We start from the raw sequence: 15,495 nt of genomic DNA, 5'->3' as shown, positions 1-15,495 counted from the left end.
GGTCTGCCCTCCGGAAGTCCATGATAGCAGTCCATGATTGCTGACCTCTCTCCTTACTTCGCTCACAATTGAGAATTCTATCATGTCATGGTCGCTAAGCCCAAGATGGCCTCCGACCACCACATCACCCACCAGATTTCTTCACAGAAACCAAATTCTTTCATTTCAAAAATCTCTTTTGGCTGGGATGGTTTTCCACGAAAAGCCTTCATTACCGTGCAGGAAAAATTATACTAATGAATTAGTGACAAAGTTATGTATTAACATATACAACTGATCTTTAGAGCCAAAAGAAGTAAGACCCACTGAAATCGCTGGAAATTTGCAAAGGCAGTTTATCAAGGAATACTGTCAGAGGGACCAAGGAATTTAACCTTCTTTATTACACAGCCTAAAAGCAAGAAAGCATGAGTAGTCTGACAGCCTTTTAAGAAAGTTTTAGGATAACTTTACCTTTCTTTTCATCTGCTTTGACAACCTGAACAAATTCTCTTTTGATGAAATACTTAAAAGCTGGAGCCCGTTTATCACTGTCTTCGTCAAAGATCCAAAGATTGACCCTGGCTCTTGTAATGGCAGTATACAATTGCTTTAGTTCTCCATTCAGCATCTGAAGCAGAACAAAAAAAAGGCAACACACCAAAATAAAATAAAATAAATGAAACACCAGATGAGCTAAATTGTTAGAAACAAAGATACTTTGCACTTATAAAAAAACCAGCAAATATATACAGAATAAGTAACAGATAAGAAAGTATCTTTAAGCAAGTGTAAATACTAAATATGTGATTCTTTAATTACATAAGCCATTTTCCAGCTAATTTGCACGCAGCTACTGCAACAGCAAATCTAGCAGCTGCAGGTGTGACAGTCCATTTTCCTTGTAATCACTTGCACATATAATTAGTGATTTTTTTACCATACAATCCTGCAAATATCTGACTCACTAGATTCTAAGAAGTTTCCTTAATTTTAAGGTAGTGACACCAATCTGAAACCAGACTAAAGTAATAATAAATATTGACAAGCTGATTTGCTATTTGCTTTAACTACAGCTGTTCTGTAAATATACCTAAGAGTCTATTACATGTAGCTTCTACTCTCTTATCAAATCACATTAGAAAAAACTTTTATGTTTCAAAATCAAGATTCTATTATACAAATGTGAACAACAACTAAAAAGATAAAGCAACCTTGATAAATGTGGAACTACAGGATGAAAGTATTTCTTGAAGAAATTTCCAAGAGGTAGGAATTTAGTTTATCCTTCCTATTTCCAATGTTATGAAAAACTCACCTTGTACATTTCTACATTAAAAGGAGTTCTTTTCTGCATACCAGTAGCATCCTCTAAAGGCATTTCAATTAGCAATTTGCTTCCTACTTGCACATCTGAATCAGGAGTATAAGAAGAAATAATCTTCCATTCTTTGCTAGCCTAAAATGTCAAGACAATGAGGTTACTTGTATGCAGCAATCACTACTGCCCACATATGCAAATAAGGTCATATGTTGTGACTGACCAACACACCCCCACAACTGAAGAAGGCTCAGAGGAGATGGGTGGTGTGTGAGTCAGCACAGGCAGTACACAGGAACAACTACAAAACCACAGATGAAATGCAGAGTAAATTTATTTTCATTACCTCACCAACTAGGGGATCCCTGAAGCAGCACCCAGGCAGAGGCACACAAATGGGGACACAGGGACCGTGGAGCTTGGTCCATGACAAGAGGATCACCGAACCTGTTGTTCTCACCTGTATTTCAGGCGTTCACACAGATGTAGTTTACCAACTGTGCTTTGATCTTTTCCACAGCAGGGCAGGAATCTCAAGCATGTTTGATAGGGTGCCTCTAAGTCTATCACAGGCCGATGTTATCTAAACACAGATATCCTACTTGTCCAACACACAAGGCTAAACAAGAATTAGTATGATATATGTGTTTTTCTACACCACAGCTGCAAGCTACTTGAGCATGTTTACAATCCTCTTCACCAACCTTCCCTTAGTTTTCCACAGGTGGAAAAAGAAAAAAGATATTCTCTCAGGGAAGAACATAAAGAATGACTACCAATTTTCATCAAGAAAGCTGAAATTCATCTCAATACAAATGGTATTGGAGGGTAACCTTGGTTTAAGATACACAGCTGTACCAGGCAGTCATCAGGCTGACTACACAACTGTCCCTGAAACTAGATAGTAATGTCTTCCTGAGCCAGACAGACCAACATGGCCAAAGTGAATGCATGGCCCAGAGTGCGTAAAACCTGAGCACCAAACAAAACAAACCTGGAAGAGCGCAACTGGCTTGAGCTGGCTTCAAGCTACATATTACTTGCTGGGGACTGGGGATGGCCAGCATCATGATGGTGGAGCATCTAGGGACTGCTAATGGGAATCATGTTTGTATTGTGATTTTGCTGTATATTGCCACTGTTAAATTATGCCTGTGATTACAGGATACGGCTGTATTACTCATCTAAATCCAGATCACATGCAACGCCTAATGTAAATAAGTAAATTTTATATTAAACATGAAAACCTCCTTGGGTGGACTATAAATTTTCAGATAAACCTGGAGATACACCCCTACAATGGATAACCCATCCATGGTGAAAAGGAGCAAATCAGGTTACCCTCAGTATGGCCGAGGCTTAAGGTTTAATCTTAGTGCTGAAGATCCTCCTACAAACCCCAATACCACAACAGGCAGACTCACCATGGGGGTGTGTTGTCTGCTGGGCCAGGCAGCTCCCTGCCAGCCCAGGGAAGGATAAAAAGTAAACGGTGGTGGGGTAACGCTTATAAGTTGCAAACTGTCATGCTAAAATCAGCTATCTAAGACTCGGATAGATCTGAGCCTGTAGGTCAGGACGGGCAGCTGCCAAGCTCAGCGAGTCGTAGGCCAGCTGGCTCACAACTCACTGAATCTTGCCCAACCTTGGTAGCACCAAGGAGACTTGAAGCATGTAGGATCCATAGAAGCAGAGGCAAGTGGCTGCTGTCCTTTGGTTAGTGAGCTGAAGAGGTAGTTCTCTGAACAGGGCCCAGATCATTTGCCTTGTCAGGAAAAGGCAGTGGATAAGAGGAGGGCCATTTGGCACATCACCTTTGGCATGCAAGTCATCATTGCTCATGTAAACCATGACGAGAAGAGGGGGAAAGGTGGGGGGCGGGTGCAGCCATGGACAATACAAAAGGGTTGAAGCTGTGGAGGTGGACCTATCAATATCCCAATACAGGCATATGTTTTCATCCTGACTGCGCACAGGCAAGAGGGCTGGTCATTCATGCGATAAACGTATTAAGCTCACTGTGCAACACCAGTAATCACTACACGCTGGTCTGAGCCAGGGAGTGGAATGTTACCAACCAACACGCATCCTTGGAAGAAGGCTCAGAGATGAGCAAAAAACTACTTAATGTGGAATACCTAAAAAAGCGTGGTCAGATAATATTGGACTCTGACATATGTACATGTGAGAAATTTCTATAAATGTGCACAAACATTCTTAAATAAATGTTAAGTGTGGCAGCAGATTGGTGTTATGCACTCTCATGTCATTCAACAAATGCCAAAACCTGATTACACAGTGCCAAGTTTGACACAAACTGAAAAGTAATCATAATAAGTCTGAAATAACACTTTTTAAATTTTTATATATACACACACACATAATTCAGAGCATTAAGCAACCTAATACATGTTAACTGTCTTAACTGGAAAAAATGAGGGAAACTTTTCTTGCAAAATGTATTTTGAAGTTATGATTGCAATATATCATCAATCAAAACACTCCTAAGCCTGTCATGGATTAGAACATAACCACCAGGTAATGGTATCAATTTGGTCAACAGCTTGCTGGGTTTTTGGGGCTTAGGGTTTTTCCCTTTTTGAGTCTTCATTTAAACCTGCTTCATGAAATAAGACTCATTTCAAATCTCATTTTCAAGTCCAACAAAAAGAAAACTCAAAAAATATAAGGAGTACACAGCCGTATTTGCTGTGTTTACAACAGTCCAGAAATTCAACTTTTCAAACCTAGAAAACCTCAGGGTGAGTTTATTTCTTGCCTGCTCAAATCAACTCAGTTACTCATGACTTGCAGGAAAACAGAAGAATTATATGGGAACAGTTCTCCAAGCCAATTAGTCTAGCTGACTTAAAATGCTCACCACACTCAACTCCTGATTCTGCTATTAGTTCATTGTTCTTCTGAGCACAACTCACATCACCAAAAACATATCAACTTCGAGAAATCTATCATGACAGCCAGTATAATAATGTCCCCAAATCTCAGTAAGCAATATTCTAGGTCATTCCACCCTCACTACGTAATGCGACTCGGCACAGAGGCTAATAAATGAGTAAACTGCCCTATTTTCCTTTACACATCTGTGATTTTCATCTGCTGAAAACCCCACCTGAGACACTGTTTTAAGGGCTAGAAGCAGAGGGCATCTGCAACAGAGATGTTCACACTGAACGTTTAATTGCAGAGCAACTCAGCCGTGGGCATTCTTGAGTCTCTGCAGGCATGTTCAGTAAGGATGCTGCCTACTGCCTGGCTGGGGCGGTGGGGCTGGGTGACATTCCAGCAACAGCAGTGAGGCTCCTGCAGCCGACAGCTCTTTGCTAAGAGCCTGGAGGACCACTCCCTGACGGGTCTGGAGTTACAGGAAACCCTGGTGGGGCAGGGTCTGAGCTCCCTGGAGAACCGCTTATGGGGGAAAAGGAAGTACATAAAAAATACAAAACACCTCCAGGAAAAAAGCTGCCTTCATCCGAGGCCATTTTACAGGCGATGGTCTCTGCCACAGAGACCATCCTGCTTCCTGACAAACTCCTCAGCTAGACCGGAATGAGTTTTCTGGAGCTAAGCTGTGGATGTCTACCAAGCACACCCCCTGCCCCCAAACACATATGCACACTATTTGAGTCTAAACATAATTGTTTTACTAAGTTTTTAATTAAAAAAATTAATTCTGTTTCATTTTGTCTGGGGCTGAAAAATTATTTCAAGTCTATCAGCTAGCACACCAGAAAAATCACACTCTGAACAGAGTGGTGATGCAAAGCAGGGGGTCTAAGGTGTTTTTCTGGAACCCAGAACCCCAGTATAAGATAAAGAGTATGTGAGGGTGATGGACCTGAAGAGGGAGCAGCTGGTAGGGACATGCTGTAAGCTAGTGCAGCAGCCTTTGCATGTAGCAGAAGCGTGCGTGTTTGTTTATGCGCTGCTGTGTGAACCCCAAGGCTCTCCCTTAAACTGTAACAGCCAGCCTGAAGGAAAATGCAGCACTAAGGGAAGAGGCGTTAATTCATAGCTTTGTTTTTTACTGTGATGAAACCAACCACCTTCAGAGAAAACAATGAATCCTTCCCTAGCTGGAAAGCCAATTAGACCACTTGTAAAATCAAGACATTAACAAAAAATGCAGAAAATGGGTAAGAATTAAATACCTCCGAGTCTGTGAAAAAGTTGTAAAGGAGTACATCATCAAATTCCAAGCCCTTTGCTTCATAAACTGTCAGTACAAGTGCTAAACTGAGTTCCTCAGGTATCTTCTCCTTTGCAGTTTCATTTGCCACTAATACCACCTGTCATAAAATACATTAATGAAAGGAATAAATTAGGAAGCAAAAGAAGATAACAGCCTCATAGAGAAAGCACACAAGCATCACGATAACGTAAGAGCTTTCTCAAAACCAGACAGCATTTAACACATTCATTCCAGCACATTCTGCAAAAAAGGTCACAAAGCCGCCTCTAGAAGACTTATAAATGCATGGTATGAGAAGACAGTCATAGATCTGGTGTAAGAAAATTTGGAGTTAGAAAGGAACAGGACAGGAAACACTTGACGCAAAAAAGAACAGAAAGAGCCAGACATGTATTAAGAAGAATCAGAAACCAACACAATAAAGGTTCCTAAGTTTAAAAAGCATAATTTATCAGTGAGATACAAGTGCTTAAAAAGGAAAGTTGTGGGCAGTCCATATAAAATGATGATTTAGCAACAGAGCTGGAAGAATCTGCAAAAAGCCGTATACCTAGGAAAAGCAAACCTGATGTGCTCCAAATTCAATGGGTTGCGTTTTCCTTTTGTTGCCCCTCAGCAGAATTGCTAGGTCACTAACACTGCAGGACTCCAAGACTGTAGGTTTTGGTCCTTCAAAGAGACCGCAGTCCTTAGGAAGGCGATCAAAAGATTCTGGGAAATAATGCTGAAGCAAATCAACCACTCCAGATGCTAAACGGAGAATACCTGTAATAAGCAGAATACAGATTTTAAAAACTTCAGTCTGTCTCATACTCTCTTGCAAACACACTTTTAAGAGATTGTTAGAATTTTGAAATTAAGAAATATAATAACACAAAACACTAGTCAGAGAAGAGAGAAGCTGTAAGGTCCCCTTGATGTTTTTGAGTGGACCTCATTCTTGGGCCTGCAAAGATCAGAAACCGTGCTACAAAGGCTTAGCAGCATCCTCATAAAATGAAGGTCATAAATGAGAAACAAATAAGAAAAGCAGCAGCAGAACACTAGTGCTGCAAAGTCCAGCGATTTTGGGATGAGACAACAGAAATGGGTACGATTATTTGTTAAGTTTTCCTTCAAACAAATACTGTCAAAAGACGCAATAATCATGAGTGTTCAAAAAATGACAATTTAAACAATGTTTGTTCTTGGTTTTCCAGTGAGATGTCAAAATACAGAATCTGCATGTCAGAAAAAGCTGACCATCTGACCTCTTAAAAAAAAAAGGCTGCTGTTTTGAATTGGCCAGTAGAAAACTTCCATCATTAGTGACATCTAAAGAGCACAGGCTCAGATCATAAGGAAATTTGTTACTCTACCTGAATGCGACCTGTAGTTCTGGTACAACTGATATATCCTTTTTGGTTTTCTAACACGCTGCTTCTTGTTCAAGGAGTTCTTGCTTGCATAATGAAACAGTGACCTCAGATCACTAAAACGAAAAGAAACTCCCTTCATTATGCTCTGGGCAGTGTCACCAGTTAGAAACATGGCATTAGGGTCATTGATGCATTTCATTAACAGTGCTAACTCAGCTTGGGTGAAATCCTGTATCTCATCACCATAGAACTCATGGATGGACCACGGCAGCTCTCTGAGCTTTGACAGTCTTTGAGATAAGTTATACAGCAAATCTTCTTCATCAAAGTAACCTCTCTGCGATCGTATCTGCTGATAAAGACAAAAGAGGTGATAGATTTCACTCCTGTCTTCTGTGAAGTTCGGTGACCTCTTTCGGCCTAGCTTTTTGTACTGCTCCTCAGTAAGTTTACCCCCAAAGCAACTCAGTGCCTCAAAAGAGCCTTTCAGAAATGATTTTATTTCTTTCCAAACTAGTGCTGGATTGTACAGGCTTTTACCTTTTATCATTTTTGGCCATATTTCATTTGTAAATAAATCATAAGTCACAAAAGTCCGAGGATCACTTTCCCTAGAGTACACATCTGCAGCTCCTTCATCATCATCATGTTCTGCTTCAACATTACCTTCTTCATCCTCATCTTGCCAATTTGGTACAAGCAAGTCTTCCTGAGGACTCCAACCAACAATGGTTCTTTTAAGGCTTCCATCTTCGTCTCTCGGAAAAAATGGCTCAGGCATGGATGCATCCAGTAACAGCAACAACTGCTTAGAGGTGACAAACAACGGAAAATTTTCATCTTTAATGTCTTGTAGCTTGTGCACATTTGGCTCCAGAGGCTTGAAGTGACTGGTTACCTTGGAAGACTTGCTAAGTTCGATGAAATTCTTCTGAACTTCTTGGCACAAGACAGGATTTTTTGTCACAAAGATCTGGTGCAGGTGCTCCAGCCTGTTCAATGCTTCTGTGCTATGCATTTGGTCTTCTTCATGGTCATCACATGAATTCATTTCCGCACCAGCTGTGCCTGCAGGAACCTTTTCATCCTCACTGTCCTGCTCTTGCTCATCACTCGAATCATCACTGTCCTGTTTTACTTCACTCTCTTCCTTCTCTAACCTAGTTTTTTCAACCTCACTGCACTTCCTTTGCTGCCATGTTTGCCTCTCCAGCAGAGGACCATTTGCGAGGGTGGATTTTTCCCAGTAAGAACAGAATTTCTTCCAAAGCCTATACAAGCAGCAAGTTGTCTTCCCTGTCCCACTTCTCCCAATTAAAATGATTGGTTCCATGGGCTTTGGATTGAGATCAATTACTGCATACTCCAACTCCCCAACCCGGAAAGGGTATTCAACAGAAGAATGTACATCATTTATAATGTTAAGCGCCATGTTAGTACTGAAGCTGTGAAATTTCATTATATTGTATTCCAATTCTGCTGCGCTGGCTGGAGGGAAATACTCAGGTATGGTATGTTCTTTTGATTTTTCTGCCTCTGAGTCTTCAACATAACAACGCGGAACACGCTTCTGCGTTGTCACACTGTGCTTCTGATGTCCTTCATTTATGCCCTTGAGTTTCTTCCTCAAGATGCAGGATAAACCACGATTGTAGGAAATACATATATTATCTAAGACACGGTTCAGCTTGCAGTGGTCAAGAACAATGGCCCAAATTCTGATTATTTCCGTGTAAACTCTACCCGATTTTTCTGGAAGACTTTTTGTCTGTTCTGTCTCCATAATCTTTTCTGCACTCTCGCTGCAACGAGGAGAAAAGTCTATTGCAAGCTCCCATAGCATTCTTGCACCTTTGCCCAACTTGGCTTCATACAGCTGGATATCGGCTTTCAAGTGTTTCAGTGGCTTCTGAAGGCCCCTAGTCCACTCCCCAGTGCCAAGCTGCTTAATTGTCATTATAGTTTTAGTTTTCAGATAATGAGGCACAGCTTTGCTGCCCAACATCTTCAGCAATTCAGGAGTACACTCTATTTCCCAGGTCATGTTATCAAACTCCTGCACATATGCCTCCATATCCAAAATCTTCCCCTTCTCTTCCTCTGGTTCTTCCTTCTCGCTATTAGGCAGGGCCATACTAAATTCCCTGGCTCCTTCCTTTTTCTCCCAATCATCCCCTTTTCCTTCAGGATAAGCTATGCTTCCACAAGGTTGTGAGGACTCACTTCTTCCCTCTTCCAAATTAGTCTGGGCTGAAGATGGCTTTTGTACCAGAGGATGATCTTTTCTCAGGGTATCACCCAATTTCAGTTGCTGAATTAAAGCTGTGATTGCCTGTACTAGACTTTCCTGCAGCGTTAAGGGGCTATTTATTCCTTCTGTTTCCTGCTTTGCCAACTCATCTTTTTTTGTCTTTACAGAAGACAGGGTTTTTGAATCATTATGCTCTGTGTTGCCAGATGGTGCCTTTAATGAGGACCCTGACAAAGCACGCCCTGTGCTCTTCGGCTGTGGAATCTCAGAGGCTGGAATGGGCTTAGATGTTTTAACCAACTGCCCTGCTATATCCTGACGGTGCTTCTTTTTCTCCAGTGCAGCATTATTCCAGGCAAGTAACAGTGGGTCATTTTTTTTAATTCTATGCCTCACATCTCTTCCTAATTTGTTTTTTATATTAAAGTTAACATCAAATTTTGCCAATGACTCCATTATTCTCTTAGCCTGTTTTGAAACTCCTCTCTGAAAAACAACATGCATCACTGTATTTCCATTCTCATCTTGTATGTTTGGATTAAGATATGGGAAGTTGGAAGGTCTTGAAGCAAAGAGATCAAGTAGATAGTTCAGAATGTTTAAACCAGTGCCATCTGAAAGCAAGAGAACAGATAATAAATAAATTAAAAAAAAAAACAAACACTTGCTTTACAAGGCTGCTTTGTAGGTCAATGATTTTTAACACTTTTTTTCTGCAGCTGTTAAATGAAAAATCAATTTGCTTTCGAAAGAAAAAAAAATCTACATTTCATGTTTGTAGAAGATGCTTATTTGAAATGGCTCAAACTGAGCTTTTCTAATATTCAGGGAAAACAATACATTGAAAGCAAAGATTTAGAAATCCCTAGTGCTGCAATTGTTCCTGTAGCATCAATTACATTCCTTTTTTTAATCTCAGGGTGCAGACAGATTCGTTCATCTTCTAACATCAGCCCTGAGTGCTCCTCAAGCTAGGCTGGTGACTCTGGTCATCTGGACAAGTAGCAGCTCTGCATACTGCTCTGGGGTCGTTTGGCTCACTTTAATATGCCACCCAGAAGTAATCTGCTGCAGATAACTTAGGTTTACTAAAATAACCTGTGGCAAATCCCAATTATTTCCTGACATCTGAGGTCCCTAAAGCAATTTCCTACAAAATAAGATTAGTCCAATACCTCCCTCAGGAAAAAAAAGAAATGAGATATTCCACAGCTGTCTGGATTTAATTGGGATAATATACGTGAATTAAACCAGATAATATGTGTTAAACATTTCTTTCCTAACTGTAAAATAGTGACACACCAAAATCATCATAAAGGAATTCCACCCCAAAAACTTTACACAGTGAAAAATACTTAAAAGAAGATATTGTCATTGGACTTCTTAATCTTTTGATTTAAAAACAACTGGCAGCATCTATCCTTTGATCTCTTTAAAGCTACTACATGAAATGTTTGTGCTTTAAAAATGAGTAAATTCAGTATTTTTTACCATTTTAATCCTTCAATTCAAAAATGCATTTTTTCTTAATTTAAAATCAAACCTGAATTTAGGACTTAATTTGATAGTTTATCTTAAATTCTTACATTTTTATGTAAGCCCTACAGTCTTCTCACTCACTCCTCTGAACAAAACTTTGCTTGATTTACAACTGAACAAAAATTGGGAAACAGATTTCAGATGTTACTGTAGGATTTCCTTCAAAGTCTGCTGCCATCATTCTTGCCTTTGCCTTTGTTTCTTCCTAGATTTCTTCGTTTCCACCTAGTTTACTTCATTTCCACCTAGTTTACTTCATTCCCACCTAGTACACACCGTACAGGGTTTCAGACAGGAGCCTTCCTTTCTAAATCAGCTTGATTAAAAAAAATACATTCACAGAACAGTAACTGACAGACATTACAGCTGCTTGATTCCCCCTGGTCACCTAAGCTGCCATTAACTCTCCTCACAGCCCCAACCACTGCAACCACAAAGCAGAACACATCAGCTTAACAAAGACTGCTGTGTACCCTCTGGCCTGCAAACTTTGGGGGCTCTGACACAGTCAAACATCCTGATCTGCTGCTATCACATCAGGAAACAGCAGCAGAAGGGCCAGTGGCCTGGACAGGTAAGAAATGGGGATGTTTTTCAACTGTTTCTGTGAAAACAAATGGCGCACATCTGCTAGAGCCCTTTGTGTTTCCCAGGCACACAAAAGCCTTACCTCTATTATTTAAACAGATGGAAACTGCAGCATGCAAAGGAGTATCTCCTTGTGCAACAGAGAGATTTCGAGGATCTGCACCTTTGGTCAGCAGCAAATACACCAGTTCAAAATAATTCTTTCTGAGACATATTTGCAGTGGTATTTCAGAGTTGGTTCCAATCCCATCTGGCAGAGCTGGTGTGAAGGACATGAAAGTATCAGGGGTTAAATCTGAAACGCCAAAACTGCAAACTACAGAAAGTTCTAAACAGATGAAGGTACATGCTGATTGCTGAGCAGGTGACATTTTTTTTGGTCAGCTTTTTACATGTATCAATTAAAGAGTTATTGACTAAGAAAATCTTCAGACTCTCCTCTGATCTCCCATTAAGGTAAGCAACCAGTCCTCCTGTTGTGATAGGAAGAGAGAAAGGCATATCTTCAAGTCAGTTACTGACCAAAACAAGAAGCCTCCTTGCACCTCTGGCACTCACAATGCTGCAGCAGGACTGTGTGTCCATAACTAACATCAAATTATAAGGTGAAATTAAAAATGCCAGAGTAATTCTAGCAATAAGCCTCATGCAAAACAAGAACAATTATGATGTCCACATTAGCTACAGACAGACAGACATCTGGTCATGCCTTTGAAATCACTGAAGTAGTCAATTACTTGTAACATAACAACAGACTGAACCCAAAGACTGTGGCCTACAGTTTCTATCAATCAGGATAACATTGTGGCTGAAGACAAAGAAATTAAAAAACAAAGAAACTACAAGAAAAGAAGCAACAATAATCCTTGGCTTTTTGCCTTTTACCAACCCTGACAGCCAAATTTCATTTGAAAGACATCTTCCCTCCCACGTAACCTTACAAGCCACCCCATGTCGCACGCAGTGGATGCAGCCAGTGGACTGCACTCCAACAAGCTGTTGCACTTATACAGAGCCACAAAAAACATGTGTTGGTATTTCTAAAGCAATGTTGTTCCAAAAATGCCAAATAAAATATTGGATCTATTGTAACACATTAATATTGCACAGTTTTTCACCTCCTCGTTCAATCAAGCATCTTATGAGGTGCACTTGTTTGTCCGATCTGTCACACTGCTTGATAACGTTGCCAATGTCAACATCTGAAAGACTGCAGTTTTTGAAGAGTCCTCCACCTGACGGCTCTTCCCCACTGGCTTTCCCTGTTAGCAGCAGCAAAACTTTATCCCACATTTGCTTCTCCAGCAACTGTTTTATGAAGCTGTTAGCACAGGCATGGGAGATGTTGCAAACCACCCCTTCAGGGATTTCTGCAAAGACAGTCAAGACAACATAACTCACTCAAACCACTTAATAAAATCAATCTCACTGTAAACTAATTTCAGAATAATGAACTCACTAAATTGAAAGTACAGAACAGCAAAATGGAACACTTGCATCTTTTTGTCCTGATGCAGACAGCCAAATAAGTTTGAAGATTTTGATTCATCATACTGAAATTTTGTGCATACCCCGGTGGTTCTAAGCACAAAACACAACAGTAAGAATAAGTAAAAGCACATTGTTCCAGTAATATCAGTTGCAGAAACAGGGAAGGGAAGGAAGGGCAAGAGCGCAAAACCTGCACATTAGCATCAAACACATTTTTCACAGCAATTAAGTTTTGTGAAGGGGAGAGATGGGAACTTGCTGTACCTTTCACAGAAGACAGCAGTTTCAGAAATTGCTTAACTGCATCTTCCTTCAATACATTTTTATGATGTGCTCCATTTTCAAATTTGTAGAACTGGACAAACTGTTCAAGAACATCCAGGAGAGAATCTGCATCAGCTATGGCTCCGCTTTCATTCCTCCCTGCAAAATATTACAGAAATTGAAAACCCAGTTCCTTGCTGCCATGTTTTCAGTGCAGGCCTGTAATATGATACATCTCAAGGCTCTGAGAAATGTGTAGTGGCAGGTTAAAATCACATGGCTGAAACTCTTCCTGCCAAAGCCAGTCCTGTGATGGACTTTGTATCCCAAAGGATATTTGACCCTCTCATCAAATACACTCTTTACCATAATACACTAAGCTGAAAATTGTAATAGTTCACAAGTTGATCGGCATGCAGGCAGGACACTGCTGCCTCGCAGTGATATCATTGTTCTGAATTTTTAGATTAGATGACTAAAACCAGTAATTTTTTCAGCATAGTTTTAATCATGTGTCCTGAGCTTGTCTGATTCCTTAGTGGCATTTAAGAAATACAGCCAGAAAATAATTTGTCCTCTTAAAAGATAAAAAAAACAAAACACAAAGCAAACAAACAAAAGCAAAAACCCCCACCACACCAAAATCATACCTAAAAGTTTAAGAGATACTTAGGTAATGGGCAATGGCAGATTTTAAATTATGTCCTAATAAATGCCCTTAAATGAAAACGGAAAAACGTGGCTTGACTTGCCTTAAAGCTTTGAGGAATTCAAGTACTTTAAAGACCAAACAAAACAGCAGCTTTATCCCTTAGGACAAAGACAACCAGGATTAACCTCAGGCTGTTATCTGTAAAGCAAGTGGCTTATTCTCCAGCCTCTCATTTTGCGCTAAGCCTAGAAAACAATTTGGGGCTATACATTGGCCAAAAAAAAAAAAAAAAATGACCATAAAAAAAAAGACACACTGAGCTACCTGGAACACCAACCAAAGCAATTACTACCACAGGGGGATTGGTGTTAACCTCCTAACTGAGAACCACTGGGCTAAGACCTTCTCCAGGTCAGGGCAGATCTGTTCAGTAAAGAAAGAGGAACTGTGGGAATCTGCTTGCCAGGAGCCATACAATGGAAGTGCAATGAAACCCGGTGCCTTCCAGAGAACTTATATGCAATACACACATGAAATCGGGGATATAGCCTAAAATCTTTGCTTTTTGCCAAGTTTGATTTGCCTGTGCAGCCTTTTGCTCCATCTGTGCTTTGAAATCTGCATGACACAAGCAAGTTCTATTTTGAAAAGGTTATGCTTTTGGCTAATACAGTAATAATGCTAATACAGGTGTTATCTTAAAGTTCTGGTTGGTTAGCGCCAAGGAAAAGTGACAACAAATAGAAAAAGTTACATAAAAACCACCTACTGTTACCAATTACAAATTAAACAACGTTGTATCTGAAGGATGTAATTTTAAAACAAGAAAAGCACACAGTCCATGCAGTACCTGTCTGTTTCTCAGAGGAAGTGTGTTTCTCAATGTGATTGCTGACAGCTTTTACAGCATCAAAGTTTTTGTTCTTTTTCAAGATATCTATGACATATCTTGACCGTGAATCTGGAACAGTGGGATCAACCCCAAAATTCAGGAGCATAACCACATCTTCTGTTTGGCCTAAAACATTACATGAATGAACATCAGTGAAAGAATAATTCTCATTGTTCAGGGGTTTTGTTATGTCTTCCCTTGTATTTTTAATTTCCTGGCAAAATTTCTAGCATGATTTAAATTAAAAAAAAAACCAAAAAAATGCTAAATTTTTTTCAGTGTCATAAGAATGAGATATTGTTAGGTATTTTCCCCAAAAGAAACCCCTTCAAAAAAATTAAAACTCTATCTTCATTATTATTAATTGGGAAATGGAAGCACAGAAGCACAAAGTGACTGGGTGCCTCATGAGCATCTCACCGGCCAGGGGCAGTATGTGGAATTCACCTCCTACCTTATGCCCCAACCCTGTTCTCCAGGCTCTAGGCAAACTGCTCTGTACATAAAGAAAAAACAAAACAAGGGATTTTGCTACTGTTTGGAAGGTGACTCAATAAACCAGAATATTTCACATATTCAGGCATGAACATATACAGCTAGGCACTAAGTTTCTTTCCTATACAACATACAACACAAGATTTTCTTGGTAATAAGCCTTATAACAAAGATGTCTAATTTGACTAATGGTAGATACCATTGCTTTCAACAGAACTACTATCCTCTATAGCATTTCACAACAAGTATTACAGATCACACATAAACACAGTAAGTATAATGGTTATCTAAAGTCTTGACACAGTATCTAATATTCTGGATGATGACATGCTTCCTCCTTAGTATGTGTATTGGGTTTGCATGGCGAGGTTTTGGTAGCAGGGGGCTGCAGGGGTGGCTTCTGTGAGAAGCTGCTAGAAGCTTCCCCTGTGTCCAAGGGAGCCAACGCCAGCCGG

The 15,495-nt window shown here is 40.1% G+C and overlaps 1 protein-coding gene across 1 annotated transcript; it reads right to left on the bottom strand.

The window, feature by feature from the left end:
• Positions 1 to 427: 427 nt before the first annotated feature.
• LOC104628412 (TPR and ankyrin repeat-containing protein 1-like) lies at positions 428 to 14,671 on the bottom strand (the record flags this gene model as incomplete). The annotated part of the gene is made up of 9 exons (XM_010296974.1): positions 428 to 610; positions 1,298 to 1,438; positions 5,470 to 5,607; positions 6,076 to 6,275; positions 6,869 to 9,733; positions 11,329 to 11,505; positions 12,365 to 12,616; positions 13,002 to 13,160; positions 14,504 to 14,671. Coding segments are annotated over 9 exons (4,283 nt in total), but the record flags the coding sequence as incomplete, so codon positions are not given.
• Positions 14,672 to 15,495: the final 824 nt, after the last annotated feature.

The sequence above is a fragment of the Phaethon lepturus genome, unplaced genomic scaffold (genome assembly GCF_000687285.1).
Source record: "Phaethon lepturus isolate BGI_N335 unplaced genomic scaffold, ASM68728v1 scaffold41461, whole genome shotgun sequence".
Classification (NCBI taxonomy): domain Eukaryota; kingdom Metazoa; phylum Chordata; class Aves; order Phaethontiformes; family Phaethontidae; genus Phaethon; species Phaethon lepturus.
This window is presented reverse-complemented; position numbering and strand designations above follow the sequence as displayed.